The sequence below is a fragment of the Cetorhinus maximus genome, chromosome 10 (assembly GCF_964194155.1).
Source record: "Cetorhinus maximus chromosome 10, sCetMax3.hap1.1, whole genome shotgun sequence".
In the NCBI taxonomy this organism is placed as follows: domain Eukaryota; kingdom Metazoa; phylum Chordata; class Chondrichthyes; order Lamniformes; family Cetorhinidae; genus Cetorhinus; species Cetorhinus maximus.
Genome location: NC_135888.1, coordinates 41,908,720 through 41,927,619, shown reverse-complemented (window position 1 = coordinate 41,927,619; position 18,900 = coordinate 41,908,720). Strand labels below are relative to the sequence as shown.

At 42.7% G+C, this 18,900-nt stretch overlaps 1 protein-coding gene across 4 annotated transcripts in view; it reads right to left on the bottom strand.

Moving 5' to 3' along the window:
• Positions 1–18,900, bottom strand: part of paxx (PAXX non-homologous end joining factor) — a 43,189-nt gene that overhangs the window by 9,432 nt on the left and 14,857 nt on the right. For all 4 annotated transcript variants that reach the window (XM_078550339.1, XM_078550340.1, XM_078550341.1 and 1 more), the window contains 4 exons: positions 14,576–14,636; positions 13,482–13,531; positions 8,129–8,319; positions 829–897 (listed from right to left, as the gene is read on the bottom strand). In XM_078550339.1, the coding sequence (XP_078406465.1) occupies positions 829–897; positions 8,129–8,319; positions 13,482–13,531; positions 14,576–14,636 (371 nt within the window). The remainder of the gene's footprint in view (positions 1–828; positions 898–8,128; positions 8,320–13,481; positions 13,532–14,575; positions 14,637–18,900) is intronic.

The window sequence follows — 18,900 nt, the reverse complement described above, 5'->3', positions numbered from 1 at the left end:
CCTTTGATGAATGTAGCCCCACATTGCCTCATGGAGCCTCTGGCTCCGAAGGCCCCCTAGTCTGTCACTGGAAGGCCACCTCCAATGAGATTGAATACAATACTGAGGCAGTGCTGCACTGTCAAAGCTGCTGCCCTTTGAATGAGACGTTAAATTGAGACCCTGACTTGCCGCCTCAGGTGACCCTAACTGATCCTATAGAAAAAAAGAGGAACAAGCGAGATCTCCCTGGTGCCCTGGTCAATATTTATCCCTCAATTAATATCTTTAAACAGTTTATCTGGTCATTGTCACACTCCTGTTAATGGGAGCTTGCTTTGTGTAAATTGGCAGCTGTGTTTCCTACATTATAACAGTAACTACATTACGAAAGTAGTTAATTGACTGTAAAACCCATTGGGGCACCCTAAGGTTGTGAAAGGCACTGTATAAATGCAAGTCTTTCTCTTTATTTTGAATCAAGGCTTACCCATTGACCATGTAGACAAGATGCTATTGGGGTTCCCACTGCTTGCAGAGCCCTTCTTCAGAGAGAATCAACATTTTCGGGGGAGTCAGTGAAAAAAATAATTTTGAATTAAATCATGGCAAATGGCAGAGTGGGAACCATAGAGAAAACCATGGACATTTATTCAGGCCCAGAGAGGTTTTTGCCTGTCTATTTGCTTTCAGCTCAGGTCAATCACGGAGGCAGTATGGTTGAAAGAAGCCAGTAAAAGAGAAAAGTAGTGACAGGCTCTTACATAAAACCAGAAAATGCAAGGAATACACAGCAATGTGTTTAGCACCTATAAAGATCATGTATCAGAGCTTCATGACTAGTATTACCTCCTAGAAACATCCTTTGTGTTCTCTGCATCGTCTTTTCAAGGCTTAAAGCGTGGCTTTCTTCAGATGCTGCAGGGGGGAGATACAGCACTGAGCTATATGTTTAATTATTCATCACTTTAACAATAAAGAATGTCATTTACCATTCACATAACAGTCATTAATAACATTGCCTCACAGTTCTGATTGCTCGAACCAGCCACAAGGATGAGTTGGTAACAGAGTAAAGCAGCCAGCTCATTATGAAAAATAAAATAAAAGCAAAGTACTGCAGGTACTGGAGATCTGAAATGAAAACAGAAAATAATGCAAAACTCAGCAGGCCTGGCAGCATCTGCGGAGAGAGAAACAGAGTTAACGTTTTGAGTCCGTATGAAGAAGACTCAAGCGACTCGAAACTTTAACTCTGTTTCTCTCTCCACAGATGCTGCCAGGCCTGCTGAGTTTTCCATTATTTTCTGTTTTTATTTCAGCTCCTTACGAAATAAGGTTAACGTACGTGGTGCTGCTCTGCATCTCTTCAGGGGTCAGCATGATTCAGTGGGCAGCACTTACGCCCCAGAGTCAGAAGGTCACAGGCTGAAGGCTCAATCTAGAGACTGGAGCATGAAATTTTGGCTGACACTCCAGTACAGTACTGAAGAACATAATAGGAACAGGAGTAGAACATTTAACCCTTTGAGCCTGCTCCGTTATTCAATAAGATCATGGCTGATCTTCTGCCTCAACTCCACTTTCCTGCCCACTCCCCATATCCCTTGATTCCCTGAGGGATCAAAAGTCTATCTGTTCCAGCTTTGAATATACTCAACGACGTAGCATTGTCTGGGGTAGCGAATTCCAAAGATTCACAACCCTCTGATTGAAAAGATTTCTTCTCATCTCAGTCCTAAATGATCAGCCCTTTATCCTTAGACTGCCGCCACGTTCTAGATTCCCCAGCCAGTGGAAACAACCTCTCAGTGTCTACCCTGTCAAGCCCGTTTGGAAGCTTGTACATTTAAATCAGATCACCTCGCATTCTTCTACAGACCAGAGAATATAGGCCCAATTTACTCAGCCTTTCATCATAAGTCAACCCTCTCACCCCAGGGGCCAATCTAATGAGCCTCCACTTTACTGCCTCCAATGCAAGCATCCTATTCCTCCTTCAGGTACCATGCCCTAAGTGGGCATTGGCAACCATGGACTTCCATTCGATTGGTCCATGATTATTTCTGGCAAAAGTACTGCTGTGGTTTGTTGTTCCCTTCTGAAGTATTGCTGAACAGGAAACTCTCCTGCTCTTACCACCTGCCATCAGGTGTATTTGAAGGATTTACAGGCTGATAATCAACCTGCTTAGCCACATTATATACGCACCTTCCATGGCCAGCAAGTCCTGAAGTGGGACTCGAACGCAGAGTTTCTGGCCCAGAGGTAGGGATGTTACCGCTGCACCGCAAGACTCCCCATTGCAAGTATATCCTTCCATTAATATGGAGACCAAAACTGCACATACTGTTCCAGAGGTGGTCTCACCAAAGGCCTGTACAATTGTAGCAGGACATCTTTATTTTTGTACAATAAGGGACACCACGCCATTGCTTATCTAATTACTTGCTGCACCTGCATACTAATTCCATGGGTTGAATTTTGTTTGAAGGCTGCAGGCCTCGGCGACACCACCAGAAGCGGGTGCCGCTTCCGCTCGAGCCAGTCAAATGGCAGCCGGTCAACCAACTCACGGGAGCCACGGGATCCTTAAAATTCAAGAGTGGAAGCAGTCAACGAGGCGCTGATCGCAGTGGCAGCTGATTGAACAGCAGGTTCTGCCGCTACATTTAAAAGGCCATCAGTCTTGCCTGCACTGTTATATTGTTTTAAAGGATTGCTTGACATAGAGTGCTGAAAATGCCAGCTGAGCTGATCGGGACCCTGCTGTCACTGTAGCAGAGGGAAGGCACCAGGTGACCCATGGTTTACTGATTCCTCCCTCCAGAGTCTCCTCTGGGCTGCAAAGGTAAGGCAGGAAGTACCCTTCCCAAGGGATGGGAAGTAGACATTGTCCTGCCTGGCCAAGCGAGCCTGGATGGATCAATGGGTTACACCTCATGCAAAATTTGGAAATAACGTCACGAGGTCGGACTTCCGAGCGAATACATACAGGCCACATTTTATGGTCTCCCGGAACCAACTGCTCTATCCGTGACCCTGGTTTCTGTGCTCCTTGTACGGGTACCCCAAATCTCCCTGTGTACCAAGAGTAAAAGTTTTACACCTTTCAAAATATACCCTGCTTTTCTATTCTTATTACCAAAATGAATAACCTCACACTTCCCCACATTATACTCCATCTGCCAACTTGTTACCCATTCACTTAATCTGTCGATTTCTCTTTGCAGCCTCTTTGTGTCCTCCTCACAGGTTCCCACCAGCTTTGGATCATCAGTGAGCTTGGATATTTTCTCATTCTCTTCATCTAAGTAATGAATATAGGTTGTAAATAGCTGAGGCACTGATCCTAGCGGCACTCCACTAGCTAGTCTGCCAACTTGAAAATGTCCATTTATCCCTACTCTGCTTCCTCACCAATAATCAATCACCTACCTATGTTAATATATTATCACCAACTCTATGAGCTCTTCCCTTGCCATTAATCTTTTGTGTGATACCTTACCAAATGCCTTTTGGAAGTCCAAATATACTACATCTCCTGGGTACCCTGTATCTACCCTACTCATTACAACCTCAAAGAACTCTAATAAATTTACCAAAAATGATTTCTCTTTCGCAAAACCGTGTTGACTCTGTCTGATCATACTATGATTTTCTAAGTGCATTAAGTCCTCCAGCATTTTCCCAATGTCAGACTAACTGGCCTTTAGTTCCCTGTTTTCTCTCTGCCTCCTTGAATAGCAGTGTTACATTTGCTAACTTCCAATCTGCTGAGACCATTCTAGTGATAAAATCAAAACACTGCGGATGCTGGAAATCTGAAATATAAACAGAAAATGCTGGAAAAACTCAGCAGGTCTGACAGCATTTGTGGAGCGAGAGAAACAGAGTCAATGCTTCGAGTCTGTATGACTCTTCAGAGCAAAGCAGCTCTGAAGAAGAGCCATGCAGACTCAAAACATTAACTCTGTTTCTCTTTCCACAGATGTTGCTAGAAACAAGGGAGTTTTGGAAAATCATAACCAGTGCATCCACTATCTCTGCAGCAATCTGAGGATAACCAAGGAAAGAGTAGGGCCCATAAGGGACCAAGGGGGCAATCTATGGGTGGAGCCAGAGGACATCGCTAGAGTGTTGAATGAATACTTCACATCCGTCTTCACCCAAGAGAATGAGGATGAAGGCATCGAACTCGGGGAGAGATACTGCGAGGTTCTTAAGGCAAATTGGTATAGGGAATGACAAGGTATTGGAGGTGTTGGCAGGTTTAAAAGTGGACAAATCTTCAGGTCCGGGTGTCCCAGACTGCTGAGGGAGGCAAGGGAGGAGATCGCAGGGGCTCTGATCCAAATTTTTAATTCCTGTCTGGCCACGGGGGAGGTGCCAGAGGACTGGAGAACAGCTAATGTGGTTCCACTATTTAAGAAGGGTTGTAGAGATAAACCAGGGAACTACAGGCCAGTGAGTCTCACGTCAGTGGTAGGGAAACTATTGGAGAAATTTCTGAAGGAGAGTATCTATCTCCACTTGGAGAGGCAAGGTTTGATTAAGAATATTCAGCATGGCTTTGTCAGAGAGAGGTAATGCCTACCAAATTTGATTGAATTTTTTGAGGAGGTGACCAGATGTGTGGATGAGGGTAGTGCAGTTGATGTGGTCTATATGGATTTCAGCAAAGCCTTTGACAAGGTCCCACATGGGAGACTTATAAAGAAGGCAAATGCACATGGGATACAGGGTAATTTGATAAGGTGGATTCAAAATTGGCTTAGTTCTAGGAGACAGAGGGTGATGACAGAAGGATGCTTTAGTGACTGGAAGCCAGTGTCCAGTGGCGTACCACAGGGATCTGTGCTCAGTCCCCTATTATTTTTCATTTATATAAACGACATAGATGTCTATGTGGGGGGTAGGATTAGTAAGTTTGCGGATGACACAATGATTGGCTGGGTGGTTAACAGTGAGGTTGAGTCTTGGGCTACAGGAAGATATAGACGGGATGGTCAAATGGGCAGATAAGTGGCAGATGGAATTTACCCCTGAAAAGTGTGAGGTAATTCACTTTGGAAGGAGTAATTTGACAAGGAAGTATTCAATGAATGGCATGACACTAGGAAGTTCTGAGGAACAAAGGGACCTTGGCGTGTGTGTCCATAGATCTCTGAAGGCAGACGGGCATGTTAGTGGGGTGGTGAAAAAGGCATATGGGACACTTGCCTTTATCAATCGAGGCATAGATTACAAAAGTAGAGAGGTCATGTTGGAGTTGTATAGAACCTTGGTGAGGCCACAGCTGGAGTACTGTGTGCAGTTCTGGTCGCCACATTATAGGAAGGATGTGATTGCACTGGAGGGGGTGCAGAGGAGATTCATCAGGATGTTGCCTGGGATGAAACATTTAATTTATGAAGAGAAGTTGGATAGACTTGGTTGTTTTCGTTGGAGCAGAGAAGACTGAGGGCGACCCGATCGAGGTGTACAAGATTATGAGGGGCATGGACAGGGTGGATAGGGAGCAGCTGTTCCCCTTAGCTGAAGGGTCAGTCACAAGGGGGCATAAGTTCAAGGTGAGGGGCAGGAGGTTTAGGGGGGATGTGAGGAAACCCTTTTTTACCCAGAGGGTGGTGACAGTCTGGAATGCACTGCCTGGGAGGGTGGTGGAGGCGGGTTGCCTCACATCCTTTAAAAAGTACCTGGATGAGCACTTGGCACGTCATAACATTCAAGGCTATGGGCCAAGTGCTGGTAAATGGGATTAGGTAGGGTGGTCAGGTGTGTCGGTGCAGACTCGATGGGCCGAAGGGCTTCTTCTGCACTCTGTGATTCTGTAAATCTCTTTTAGCTCCCCAGGAAGTAGGGTCCTGGGGATTTGTTGGCATTGAGTCCCTTAAGCTTCTCTAATACTTTTTCTCTGCTTATATTAATTCCTTTAAGTTCCTCACTCTGATTTGCTCCTTGGTTACCCTCTATTTCTGATAATTTGTGCTTTCTGCTATGGAGGCGGGCACAGAATATTTGTTTAATGTCTCCACCATTTCCTCCTTCCCCATGGTAGTTTCTCTTGTGTTTGCCTCTAAGGCCCAATGTTTACTTTAGTTACTCTATTTCTTATATACTTGCAAAAACTTTTACAATCCATTTTTATATTCCTGGGTAGTTTACCCTTGTATTCAATTTTTTCCTTTCTATCAATTTTTTGGTTGCCCTTTGCTGCTTTATAGTTCTCTCTCAGTTCTCAGACTTACTGCTATTCTTTGCAACATTATAAGTCTCTTCTTTTAATCTAATGGCATCCTTAACTTCCCTAGTAAACCATGGATAGATCTTCCTTACTGAGTTTTTTTTTAATGGAACATATTTTTGTTGAACGTTTTGAATCATCTCTTTAAATGTTTCCCATTGTTTATTTATTACCATCCCTTTTAGCCTATTTAGTCAATCAATCGTAGCCAGTTCTCCTCTCATACCTATGCAATTCGCTTTGTTTATGTTTAATGTTCTTGTTTTTGACTCAAGTATGTCATAGAAACTTAGAAACTAGGAGCAGGAGTAGGCCATTCGGCCCTTCGAGCCTGTTCCGCCATTGAATACGATCATGGCTGATCCTCTATCTCAACGTCATATTCCCGCTTTCTCTCCATATCCCTTGATGTCCCTAATATCCAAAAGATTATCAATTTCTTTCTTGAATATACTCAGTGACCTGGCCTCCACAGCATTCTGTAGTAGAGGATGCCACAGGTTGACCACCCTCTGAGTGAAGAAATTTTTCCTCATCTTAGTCCTAAATGTCCTAACCCGTATCCTGAGACTGTCGCTCACAAATGTAATATGAAATTCAATTCTGAGCCAAAATCCTTTGTTGCCACTGTTCTTATGTCATACTTTACTATCAGGGATACTTCTCCTTTTCCATTCTGCCTGTCTTTTGGAAATGCTGTGTACCCTGAAATATATTTTTCCCAACCTTGGTTTCCTTGTAACCATATCTCTGAAGAGAATGTGCTGCACTGTTGGGGGTTCTGTTTTTCAGAAGAGACTTTAAACCGTGACCTCATCTGCCCCCTCAGGTAGACACAGAAGATGTCATAGAACTATTTTGGAGAAAAACAGATTAGTTCTCCCTGGTCTCCTGGAATACATTTATCTATCAATCAAAAGCACTAAAGAACAGATTATCTGGTTGGTCATTATCTCATTACTCTGGGTCTCTTCATCTAATCATTAACATAAATTGCAAATAGCTGAGGCTAAGTACTGATCTTTGTAGAACCCCACTAGTTACAGCTTGCAAACTTGAAAATGACCCATTTATTCCTACTCTGTTTTCTGTCAACCAATCTTGAATCCATGCTGACATATCACCCCAATCCCAGGAGTCCAGATTTTGTGTAATAACCACTTACATGGCATCTTATTGAATGCTTTTTGAAAATCCAAATATACCACATCTACTTGTTCGCCCTTATCCATCCTGCTAGTTGGGTCCTAAAAACACTAATACATTTGTCAAATACCATTTCCCTTTCATAAATCCATGTTGATTCTGCCCAATTGTATTATGATTTTCTTAAAATCCTGTGACCACATCCTTAATGTATTGGCTGAAAAACAATGTGGGACATCCTGAGGATGTAAAAGGAGGTATAGAAATGCAAGTTCTTCCTTTCGCCTTGCTCAGCACTGCTGAGAGGACACAAAGAAAAATTCGAGTGGAGTTCCTTCACACCTCCCACATGCTAATTGAAGTTAGTGACCGAGGCCAGGGAGCAGGACATCTGTCTGTCCTCTAGGCTGGTTGCAGTGCAGAGGGATTGGACGGAGAATAAAAACTCCTAACAAGAGTAACTACGGACAAGGTTTACAACTGAATCTGTAGAAACGTCACTCCCTGAGGTTATTGGTATCGTCTAGTTTATGGTGTGATCATTAGATTGAGTTTAAAATGCAAGCAAGTTTTTTTTTAGGTTCTGAATAGTTAAAACTTTGCTACTGACTAAACTAACTATCCCTGCACCCACCCACCCCCCAAAAAGGAAACAATTCGAACTTTTCAAATACTTTTCTGTCCCCCACCATCCCCTTCCCACCCACAATCTTTCCACAACCAAACCCCCCTCTGCCCCACCACTTGCCTGCGTACCTTTCAGTTGGTTTTCTAGATGATGTACTTGATCCACCAGGTGAAACATGACAGACTGGATCTCCATCTTAGCCTCAGACATGGGCAGCTTGTAGAGGTCAAAGGTGAGTCCCAGGTCATCTTGGCTGAGTTTCAGTAATATTATGTTGTCCAGGACTGTGATGCTGACAGCGGCCTTCTGGAAAGCATCTCTGTGGGGACAGCAGAGTGAGCAGTAACGCTGATTGATTACAGCGAGCACTCAATGTTAACTTGACATTCTCATTGATGTATATGATCCCACCCTTTCATTTTCCCCACTGAGTTCTCTTCCTATTGACAGGACCTTCCAAATAAATAGAAGCTTAGTATTGAAATAAAATGTTTACTGAGACCAGAATGCTCCAGCCACACTGGATTAACTTTTATAGGAACAGAAGGAGCTATTTTGAGCTAGTTTCTCTATTTGGCTAGATCGTGCAATCCAGCGGTCACACCATAAACTAGGTGATACCAATAACCTCAGGGAGTGACGTTTCTATAGATTCAGTTGTAAATTTTGTCTGCAGTTGCTCTTGTTAGTAGTTTTTATTCTGCTTCCAATCCCTCTGCAATCCGACCAGCCTAGAGGATGGACAGATGTCCTGCTCCCTGGCCTCTGTCACTAACTTCAGTCAGTAGCATGTGAGAGGTGTGAAGGAACTCCGCCCAAATTTTTCCTTGTGTCCACTTGGCAGCGCCATGTGGTGGCCTGGCTGAGCTGGGTGGAAGGAAGAACTTGCATTCCTTTAGCTCCTTTCACATCCACAGGACATCCAAAGTGTTTTCCAGCCAATATATTAGGGATGTGGTCACAGGATTTTTAGAAAATCATAATACAATTGGGCAGAATCAACATGAATTTATGAAAGGGAAGTGGTATTTGACAAATGCATTTGAGATTTTTAGGATGCGACCAGCAGGATGGATAAGGGGAAACAATTAGATGTAGTATATTTGGATTTTCAAAAAGCATTTGATAAGGTGTCATGTAAGTTATGTAACTCCATGTAGCTCTATTTACCCGCCTTTGTCCTATATCCCTTACTCTCTGATTCAGTTGGTCCATTTTAGCTCTTAAATTGGCTCAGTAAGAGATTGAGCGACACAGCTTTGGAAGAACATAAGAAATAGGAGCAGGAGTAGACCACACGGCCCCTCAGGCCTGCTCTGCCATTCAAAATAATCAAGGCTGATTTTGGGTTTCAACTCCACTTTCCCACCAGCTCCTCATATCCTCTGATTCCCTGGGAGATCAAAAATCTCTCCACCTCAGTCTTAAATATATTCAATGATGACGCATCCATAATCCTCTGGGTTAGAGAATGCCAAAGATTCACAACCCTTTATGTGAAGAAATTTCTCCTCATCTCAGTCCTAAATGATTGGCTCTTTATCCCGAGACTGTGCCCCATTGTTCTAGATTCCCCAGCCAGGGGAAACAACCTTTCGATATCGATCTTGTCAAGCCCCTTCAGAATCTTATTTGTTTCAATGAGATCGCCTTTGGTCCTTTTAAACTCCAGAGAATGTGGACCCAATTTAATCAGCCTCTCATCACAGGGCAAACCCTTCAACCCAGGGACTAATCTAGTGAACCTCTGCTGTATACCACCTCCAATGCAAGTTCTTATGATGTGGCAGATGATGTGTGCCACGTGGATCAAATCCGCAAGGGAAAATTGGCCACGCTATCACAATGGTTTTGCAATTTGTATTTATTACAAGATGTGTGCACTAGATTGGGAAGTAATGAGTCCACTAAGACCTTTAGAGATTTTAAAAATTAAATTAAAATATTTATTAACAAAAGAAAAGATTTCAAGCACATACGTAAGACTATAATTACTTACTACTATAACAAATTCTAAAATTCCCAATTAACCTGACTCTCAATTACACACGCCTTTTAAGATAACAGTCCAAAATAGATTTTAAATGTAAAAAGCAAGCCAGAAAGTTACCACACTACCCACTTGACAGTGGAATTTCAAAAGTTTGTCTTCAACTTAAGTTACTAGACACAGCACACTTTTGCAAAAATGGCTGGAGGCTTCCCGAAGGTTGTTTCACACACCCCTGTTAGATCTTACCTGGCCCCTCCAACATAGCCTTTCATTCTCCTTTATATATGTTTCTCCTTCTCTTTAATCTGTAAATTCCATTGTCGCATATGTCTTTGGAAATGCACTTTTCCCATAATATAAAACCTTTCATGTTGCCAAAATTGTCAGTAACCTTTGGGAACAATAAACACACTGCTTGGCCTTGCTTATCTGGCTAGTTGTAAACATCTTAACATCCCTTTGAAATCCAAATAACTCTTTCACTTATCTAAAAATGCAAATTTCCTTCACACCTTATATGCTAAGACAGCTTTCATGTTTACTCATTAGCATTTCAAGCACACTTCTACAACTAACATCTTTTGAGAATTTCAAGCTTGTAGTCTACCTGACTCCAAATGCAATTAAATCACACAGACAAAACCATCTGTACTCACACCCATAAACTTACTTTACAATAAATCAGAATAATATCATCAAAAGTATTATACTTTTGTAACAAAGTATATCCTTCCTGAAATATGGAGACCAAAATTGCACATAGTATTCCAGGTGTAGTCTTACCAAAGCTAATTGTAACAAGAGTTCTTAATTTTTGTACTCCAATCCCCTTGCAATAAAGGCCAACATGCCATCTGCTTTCCTAATTGATTTCTTGCTGTACCTGCATGCTAACTTTGTGTTCCTAGTACGAGTACACCCAAGTCTCTCTGAACATCAAGCTTTACAAGTTTCATGCTTTTTAAAAAATATTCTGCTTTTCTATTCTCACGACCAAATTGAATAACTTAATTTCCCCACATTATACTCCTTTCCTCCTTTGTTGCCCATTCACTTAATCTGCCTATATCTCTTTGTAGCCTCTTCATGTCCTCCTCACAGCTTGCATTCCCACCTAACTTTATATCATCAGCAAACTTAGATACATTACCCTCTTCCTCTTTGACTAAATCATTAATATCGACTGTAAATAGCTGAGGCTCCAGCACTGATTTTTGTAGCACTCCACTAGTCACAACCTGGCAACAGGAAAATGTCCCATTTATGCCTGCTGTCTGCTTCCTGTCCATTAACCAATCCTCTGTTGATGCTAATATATCACCCCCAACTCCAAGAGCACTTATCTTTTATATTAGCCTTCTGTGTGGCACCCTATGAAAGGTCTTATGGAAATCCAAATATAGTACATCTACTGGCTCCCCTTTATCTACCCTACTAGATGCACCCTCAAAAAACCCGAATAAATTTGTCAAACAGAATTTCCCTTTTGTATAACTATGTTGACTTGTTCTAATCATACTATGCTTTTCTAAGTGCATTGTTAAAACTTCCTTAATAATAGATTTCAGAATTTTACCGATGACTGATGTGGGAAAGGTTTTGGTTAAATGCTCTGACAGCTCATCCCAACTGAGGTAGCGATCGGGACAGTACAGTTGATCGCAGTTTCCCTCAGTTAGGAGGGTGGAATACAGCTTGACCTTGCACTCCTGATCGCAGTCCAGCTAATCCTATTGGAGTTGTGCGTGTTTACAGGACAGGATTGGGCTTTGGCCATGATGGCTTTCCTGTCAACTAGTTTGCCAGCACTCACTAAGCTACCACAGGGAGATTGGCTACCTGTCTGCACTGCTGCATTGTGTCTGGGAACATGGAGCTGTACCCCTAGAGTGAGTTTCTGGGAGGAGGGGAGGCCAGGGAAAAGAGAAAATCAGAAAGAAGGTTAATCAGCGTCGGTGGCTTAACAGGTCATATTACATATATTACGCACCTAAAGAACTCTCCGTAGGAATCACAATATATTGTAAGAAGTTGCCAATGATATGGCTGTGTCTTTAAGTAGATATTACAGCCATCACTTTGATGCCTGCTCTATAGTTCTGTCATGCCAGGAGTCAGGAAAAGATCTTTATGTCACAACGTTCCTTTCTGAGGTTTTGCAATGCATTTTTAGCTTTTCTGTTTATCTCATCTGCTTTCCTCCTCTTAACTTTAATCTCTCGCTGGCTCCTTCCCCTCTGCTTAGACACTTTCTACACCCAAGCACAACCCCAAAGTTGCAGTTGATTTGTGGTCAACCAAGTGGCTGAGAGCAGGTGCTGCAAACTCCCACTTGTTCAGGTGCCAGCACAGCTCAGTGTGAATCAGAGAGTCGGGGGTTTAAAGTCTGCTCCAGGGACATGAGCGCATAATCTAGGCTGACACTCCAGAGCAGTACAGAGCAGTACAACAATGTTACATTGTTGGAGGCGAAGTCTTTCGGATAAGACATTAAACCAAATCTCCCTTCTCAGGTGGATGTAAAAGACCCACCGCACTATTCCCAGTTATCCCCAGTGTCCTGGCCAATATTTAACCCTCAGTCAACATCAGTAAAGCAGATTATCTGGTCATTATCACATTCCTGTTTGTGGAGCTTTTTGTGCGCAAAGTGGCAGCTGCATTTCCTGTATCACAACAGGGACAACACTTCAAAAAGTACTTCACTGGCTCTGAAACACTTTGGGATGACCTGAGGCAATGAAAGACGCTATATAAATACAAGTTTATCAATTATTTTTTCTCTTCCCCCTTGTGACCTGGCCCAGCATCTCCCAAGCACAGTGTGGTTCAGAGACTGGAGCCCCGTTGATGATACAAGACTGAGCTGCTTCCTACTACCCAGGGTGTGTTGATGCCCCAGTTCTCTGTGCCACTTTTATAGATAAAAATGCTTCTAACTACAAGACCTATTAGTGCTGAGATGATGCCAGTTCCACGGCATCATCCTTCTCCTCCATGTTCTCATTTGGTAAGATGTTTGTCAAGACAGTTTGCCTGGCATCAACAGTCAGGGCCCCAATGTAGGTGAGTAAAAGCCACCACATGGAAGATTCACGAGAAGACGCAGTGAATGCTGGTGGTCTGATCGAGGTGTTCAAAATGTTAAGAGGGTAGTTGCAGAGAGACTACTTTCTCTGCTGGAGAAGGACAAAGGACCTGGGTCATAAAATTAGAGCTAGCCACTTAGGAGCGATATCAGGAAGTACAAACTGGCTGGTGGAAATCTCCCTCAAAAGGCTGTGCCTTCTGGAGCTTTCAAGACTGAGGTGGATTTTTGTTGGATAAGGGTATCGAGGGATATGGAGTTGAGAAAAGTAAATGGAGTTGAGGTACTGATCAGCCATGAATGACGGAGCAAGCTCAAGAGGCCAAGTGGCCTACTCATGATCCTATATTCCTCAGTCATCATCAACTCTCTTTTTCCCCAAGGAGTAACAGTTATATACCTGGTTCTAGAGTGGTATTCTTCAGCAGTTTTCACCCCATGTGTGGATTTCTGTAAAAGAAAAGTAAATATTGAAATCTTCCAAAGTGCAAAGTTGAGTTTAAAACAGTGCATTGGAATGCTGGTGAATCATGCTACAGGAGATGAAGCCAGATTAAATTGGGTTGGGGAATGCGGGAAAGCAGTCACACGACCATTAAACATCCCCCAGACATCACAGGCATCCTGTAAACCCATCTCATCTGAAGGAGGTATTTGGGCCAAGAGAAACAGCAATGAGTGAGCTGGGCAAAACTAATAGGATAATTTATTAGGAAAGAGCAAGAGCATCAATATTCCTCTTTGTTGCTTCACATACTAAACTTTCACACACATTAACCCCTCCACACAATGCAGGTTCTCAAACTTGTGACATGTTGTCATGCAGAGACACTGAGCAGAGGACAGGCTCTGAAAGAGGGACAGTTAGAATAAGAGATGTGTGAGGACCATACACACCAACAATTCACAACGAACAACTGGACCCTGCTCTGTTTTGGGCCACATACAGTGATTTACTCATTTTTAAGCCAATAGAATCTGTCTCTGTGTGACAGCTGCCTTGGCAATGATGTGAGACCATAATTCGAACATTGGCCTCTCTTGTTCTTCCCCTTAATACCCAATAGCATCGATCATGGTGAGTTGCTGTTGCTGTTTTATAACAATCGGGATGTTATCAGCAAAGCATGATGAGTAAAGTGCGTCAAGGAAAGTGTTCCAGGAAGCAAGTGTGACAATTACAGGATATATAGGAGTTAGTGGAGAGACTCCAGAAACTTGTCTGATGGGGCCATCTGGTGGTCGTCATCTGGAGCTACACTGACAATTTACACAACACAATTAAAAAGGAAATGTTGATGCAAAAACATGACCAAAAATCTCGACAACAGAAACTAAGGTTTGTGGATAGGAGCTGTGCACTTTATGCAAGGTTTTTGCTAGCACATAATTATAAAAACATATGACCAATTTTCAGCAGCAGAATAACACATCAATGCAATGATTCGATCAAAGTCTCCCAACATTAGGAAAATTAGCAGCTCTGCTACTCACATGTTCCTCCAGCTTTTGTGGACTGAAACCTGTACTCCAAACATCCACAACATTTGTAACACTGCAAAGAAAAGAGAGACAGCAGCTGTCAGTACTGTATCTTACCGAGTCATATACACAAGAATGAAATGAGAAGCTAGATTTGGGGGCATAGTGGAGCATAATGAAAGTCCTTCAACTCAACTCAACTCAAACAATTCAGTATACAGCTCAGCGTATTGGGCTATAAGTTTCCTCTGGCAGCTGTAAAGGTTCAAAGTGAGTGTGCCTGAACTGGATGAATGGCGCGTGGCTGAGTTGAGTGCACAGTTGCTTCTCAGTTAGAGTCCAGAGTCCAGAGTCCAGATGTAAATACACAGTCCAGGTTGACATCCCACTGCAATATCGAGAGGGTGTTGCATTGATGGAGGTCCGAATCTTTAAACTGATACCCCCTCAGTTAATATCCTGTCAATTGCATTGTTAAGGTTAAGAGAAACAGGTGGTGAGTATTAATTGTCTTTGAGCACACATAAACAGAGGATAGCTGGGGCACTGGGTGGAGTGGGGGGAGAGGTGTGAGACTGAACAAGTCAATAAACTCTCTCAATAAAGAAAAGTTCTCTGTCTTGGTCTCAGCTTCACCAACCAGCTGGGATCCTATTAATACCCTCTCCCTGTTCAGGCGGACATCAAGAATCGAAAACTCTATTTAAAGAAGCGCAAGGAATTTCTCTGCTATTTTGACTCAACACGCTGCTCTTTGTGGATATAGTAGATATTGAGTAGTTACTGTATTGGTCAAAACAAAAGCAGACATGGCACATGGAAAAATAATTACCTGGGCCAGAATTTTCTGGAGCAGGGTATCTCACGATGTTCGTGATTAGAGTTCATTCTGCACTATTCCACACAAAAGTTTTTGATGCTGTAAATGGCTCTAAATGTGAACTGATAATGGCAAGGCAAAAGGAACCAGGATCTGGGACCTTAATGATTGCCAGGGCCAACAGTACATCTCCTTAAACAGTGCAGTTCAAAGATTGAGAAAGAAAGAGAGGGGGAACTGAGAAGGAGGGGGAACTAGAGTCAAATCAGGTAGAAAATGATAAAATAAAGAGAGGGGGAAATTGAATTAAGATAGAGGGAGGAGAAAAGAGACGGAATGAAAAAATAAGAAATATAATTTAAAGAAGCTGACCTTTTCAAAATCGCTAGCAACAATTCATATGTGTCCATATGCAGCAAGACCTGGACAATGTCCTGGTTTGGGCTGATAAGTGGCAAGTAAAATTCATGCCACACAAGTGCCAGACAATGACCATCTTTAACAAGAGAGAATCTAACCATCTCCTCTGACATTTAATGGCATTGCCATTGCTGAATCCCCCACTATCAACATTTTGGGAGTTAACATTGATTAGAAACTGAACTACACCAGCCATATAAATACTGTGGCTACAGAATAGGTCAGTGGCTGGGAATCCTACAGAGAGTAACTCAGCTTCTGACTCCCCAAAGCCTGTCCACCATCTACAAGGCACAAGTCAGGAGTTTGAGGCAATACTCTTCACTTGCCAGGATGAGTGCCACTCCAACAACACTCAAGAAGCTTGACACCATCCAGGGAAAACAGTCCGCTTAATTAGAACCTCACCCAAGACAAACACTCACTCCCTCCACCACTGCTGTTATCAGCTCGCATTTAGAATCAGTTTCAGTACCAAAGCTGCAGTGGCAGCAGTGGCTACTATCTACAAGACGCACTGAAGCTACTCACCAAGTCTCCTTTGACAGCACTTTGCTAACTTGTGACTTCTACCACCTACAAGAAATAGGGCAGCAGATGAATGGGAACACCACCACCTGCAATCTCCCCTCTAAGCCACTCACCATCCTGACTTGGAAATATATCGCCGTTCCTTCACTGTTGAACTAGGACCCCCTTCCTAACAGCACTGTGGGTGTACCCATGCCACATGGACTGCAGCGGTTTAAGAAGGCGGCTCACCACCACCTTCTCAAGGGCAACAAGTCTTGGCCTGGTCAGCGATGCCCACATCCCGTGAAAGATTTTTAAAAAAAAATAATAATATTTTGGGTCTGTGACTTTGCATCTACAAGGTCACAGGCCAGAAACATTAAATCTGGATCCCTCTCCACAGATGCTACCAAACCTGCTGAATATTTCCAGCATTTTCTGTTTTTATTTCAGATCTCCAGCCTCAGCAGAATTTTGCTTTCGTACAGCAATATTCATTTGTATCAGTCGTGTCTCAGTTGGCAGCACTCCTGCCTCAGAGTGACAAGGTTCTGGGTTCAAGTCCCATTTCAAGAGCTGAAGAAAAAAATCAAGGCTGATATTCCAGTGGAGTACTGAACTATAGGAGGTGCTGTTTTTCAGATTAGACGTTAAACTGAGGCCCTGTCTGCCCTCTCAGGAGGTAAAAGATCCCAAGACACTATTCCAAAGAAGAACAGGGTGGTTATCCCTGATTACCAGGCCAATATTTATCCCTCCATCAACATCACAAAAACAGATTAATTGATCATTGTTAGTTTGCTGATTGTGGGAGCTTGCTGTGCACAAAATGTCTGCTGCGTTTCTACATTACAACAACACTCCAAAAGTACTTTGGAATGTCCGATGGTCAGGAAAAATGCTATATAAATGCAAGGCTTTTAAAAAAATTATTCAAAAGAATGAGAGTTCACAGTTTATATTGTTCACTTTCTAGGCCAGAGAGGTTGACTGGCAGTAATTAACAATTATCACATTGTTAAAAAGGGCACTTAATGCTATAAATTAATGGACTTAACCTTTAGTGGCATGTTCGGTGAGAAGGTCGAGATGTTACTTGCATGACATTAAATTAACCAGTGCGTTCTGGAGATTCCCAACTCACAATATATCTCTTAATGTCCTAGACTTTCTGACCGATTTGCACATTAATCACAGCATACACTGTTATATTTTCAGCATGTCTTAAATAAGAAAAGAACTTGCATTTATATAGGGCGTGTCACAACCTCCGGACATTCTGAAGTGCTCAACAGACAATGAAATACTTTTGCATTGTAATCACCATTGTGATACAGGGAAATAATGCAACTAATTTGAGCACAACTAAGCGCCACAAACAGCAATAAGTTAAATGACCAGATGGTCTGTGCTGGTTGAGGAGTATATTTTGGCCAGGATATCAGGAGAAGAGAGCCATGTGGTCCTTTACGCCCTCCTGAGACGGCTGATGGAGGGGCCTCGATTTAATGGTTCACAGAAGTTTCAGCTTAGATTTTACATTCAAGCTGCTGAAATGTGGGTTATACCCTTGACCTTCTGAATCAGAGGCTCAAGTGCTACGAATGAGCCAAGGTTGATTCCTAAGTGCTTTGAGGTGTTTAAATGGCATAATAGGGCAATAATTAGCAGGATTATTTTTCTTAATTCTGTTTATTCCTCAAAGAATCCAGCTAAGTGTGATTACCTCTAAGTCTATGCAGGTGGCTGCTTGTGCATCGCCTGCCTCTTCGATCAATAATTCTGCCGTCTCTGTGAAATTATCTTCAGCATTTTCTCCACGACTGAGGAGTCTATCATTGTCTTGCTAAAATTACTGCCATTTGCTGACTTGCTATGTCCAGGCACAGCCTCTGTATGAATGGAGCTCCTCATATATTAACCACAGCCACTCATGCTCATTTCCTTGAGGACTCTAAGGCCTGGTCCACTGATTCAGGTGCCTACACATATTCCAGCCTTTGAACATCTTTATTAAACTTGCTTTCCTGACCTCAGAGGACCATTCCATCTCTCAGACACACCAAATCTTCAGTTGCGAAGAATTAATTTCAAACGCCTGCCTTTCTCCATAATAGTGAAAATTTGCACCATCAATTATATTTCACCATAGTCACACAAGAGGCAGGGAGGAGTGACAGAGCTAATAGCAGAGAGGGAGGCCATTCAGACCCACTGTGCTTGTGCTAACTCTTCACCGAAAGCTATACATCTCCAATTTCCCTGCACCTACTCTGATCATAAATGTTAATTGTACATCAATTGAATGTTAATTGTATTCAGGTGATGGGTAGTAATTGGTGACTCTTGCGCTCATATATAGAGGAGCACCAATGGGACCTGTTGTAGAGGGTGTTGCATGAAATAGTTTTGTGTGATTAGGAGATTAAAATGGTTCACAAACTTCCAGGCCACCTGTATTTTCTGTGTGCTTTTGTCTGGCCTGTGTCTGCCCCACTTTTGTGGCTATATCTGAGGTCAGGTGACCCTGAAGAGGGAGCATGTGGTGTCCACTGGTATGGTTGAGGCCTTCTGCAACTAGTGG